At 43.4% G+C, this 1,815-nt stretch overlaps 1 protein-coding gene across 1 annotated transcript in view; it reads left to right on the top strand.

Moving 5' to 3' along the window:
* The window catches only part of MYO6 (myosin VI), a 75,895-nt gene that overhangs the window by 28,278 nt on the left and 45,802 nt on the right, over positions 1-1,815 (top strand). The window contains exon 11 of the mRNA XM_008640205.2: positions 1,747-1,815. This exon is cut by the window's right edge and continues 6 nt beyond it. Within this exon, the coding sequence (XP_008638427.1) occupies positions 1,747-1,815 (69 nt within the window). The remainder of the gene's footprint in view (positions 1-1,746) is intronic.

Consider the following 1,815-nt stretch of genomic DNA (forward strand, 5'->3'; position numbering starts at 1 on the left):
TTTTGAGATGTGAGGAAAAAAAGTTAAAGCAAAAACTTAGGTAAATATAACTTCCTAATTTTAAGACGTTACTCACAAGATGAAGTAGTACAAGTGTAGTTGGGACTTAATTGCAGAATGTGCATGAAGGTTGATGAAGGAGAGTTAATGTGTTGGAAATTGTCCTTCTTACCTTACTACTGAAATCAGCCTCTCTAAATTGAGAACTGCTGTCTGTATATTCCTGAAGGACTGGTTCCTCTGGGTCTGGATGTGCTACAAATACAACTATAGTAGAAAACGTAAGTATGTAGGTCTATCTTGAGTTGCAAGATAGAGTGAAATTGGTTCCTCTTGGTCCTACTTCAAGTATGTATAGTTGTTGGTGCAGTTGTTTGGAAGAGCAGACCAAAGAACATTTTAAAAGGTGTTCTGAATTAAATGAATTAAATGAGTACTAACCTTACAGGTTCACTAGCTTCTGACCCCAAGTACAGAATCAGCACAGAAGTGTACAAAACATTCTGTTCAGAAGGGATCATGGGAGGGCTCTAGTCCCATGTGTCCTGGTCAAAGCAGGGCCAGTGCTGAATTCAGACTGGGTAGCTTAGGGTTGGCACATAGGTGGGCTTTTTCTTCTTTTTTTTTTTTTTTAGATCTCTGTACTATGTAGATCAAATCAGAACCTCCCCAGTGTCAGTTTATGCTGTTGCCATCTTCATGAAGATAACTGAAATGAACATGATTAATGTGAATGAATCTGGGAAGATGCAGGTGTAGAGAAGGGTAGTAGCTTCATGTAATTCAGCAGTAAGCTTCCCACAGAGCTTCCCTGTTTGGGCCTTTTGTGAGCTGTGACTTAGGCATTGATAAAGTGGAACAGTGAAAAAGGCGCAACTGTGAGTGGAGAGGCAGTCTGGGGAGGCAAATGAACAAGAAGAGTGGGAACCACTGATGGTGAGGAAAGTCAGGGTTTAGAAGAGGGAAGGTCACCAGAAAAGTTACATCCTCTAAATACTGCAATTCAGACATATGTTTTTCTGGAATAAATTTTTGAATTTCTAAAATGTAAATGAACTTCTAAAATGTAAATGAATGTATTGAATTTCTAAATTGCAAATACAAGTTTTGTTCTTCCCTCACCTTGTGTGTCTTCACACAGGGTGTGCATTCGAACTGTTCCAGGCAGTGTCTTACCAGAGACCCTCTAAAGTTCTGTTGCTGCTCTACTGTGAACAGGAGGAAATACATGTAAATAAATGCTAGATTTTACTAAAGCAGGTGGTGTTCCAGTTGGAGATTTCTGCTGGCTTAGCCCAGGCGCCGAGGCAGGTGCAGAGCAGCAGGGAGTGCACCCCTTGGCTGCTTGCCTGCGACATGTACAGAGCCTTATCTGAAAAATCCAAGTGCCAGGAGTCTGCCCTAGCAGGCACTTCTGCTGCATAGCAAGGAAGCCTGAAGGATTACAGGAACATCTAAGTTCAAAAGTTTTAAGTCACTAGAGTTAGTTTGTAAGGCTTAGCACTTACGCATTTTGGGATAGTTCTTCCCTACAAGCAGGATGGTTTTTGAACAGCCTGGAAAATGTTCTAGAAATACGGAATTTCATGCATGTTTTTTGGGCGGGCTGTTATTTTTGTGTTTGTTTTGAGGGGTTTCCTTGAGGGGTTTTGAGAACTGACTCTTCCCACTTAACGGGTCGGAAGTAATTTCCAGAGGCAGACGGTTGATTCCCTCAAGGCCGATGCTGACGGTGTGTGTCCGCAGGGGGCTGCACGCCGCGCGCGCGGAGCCAGGCGGCGCTGGAGCGCTGCGCGGCCCTGCTGGGCCTGGACG

The sequence above is a fragment of the Corvus brachyrhynchos genome, unplaced genomic scaffold, assembly GCF_000691975.1.
Source record: "Corvus brachyrhynchos isolate BGI_N302 unplaced genomic scaffold, ASM69197v1 scaffold87, whole genome shotgun sequence".
Classification (NCBI taxonomy): Eukaryota; Metazoa; Chordata; class Aves; order Passeriformes; family Corvidae; genus Corvus; species Corvus brachyrhynchos.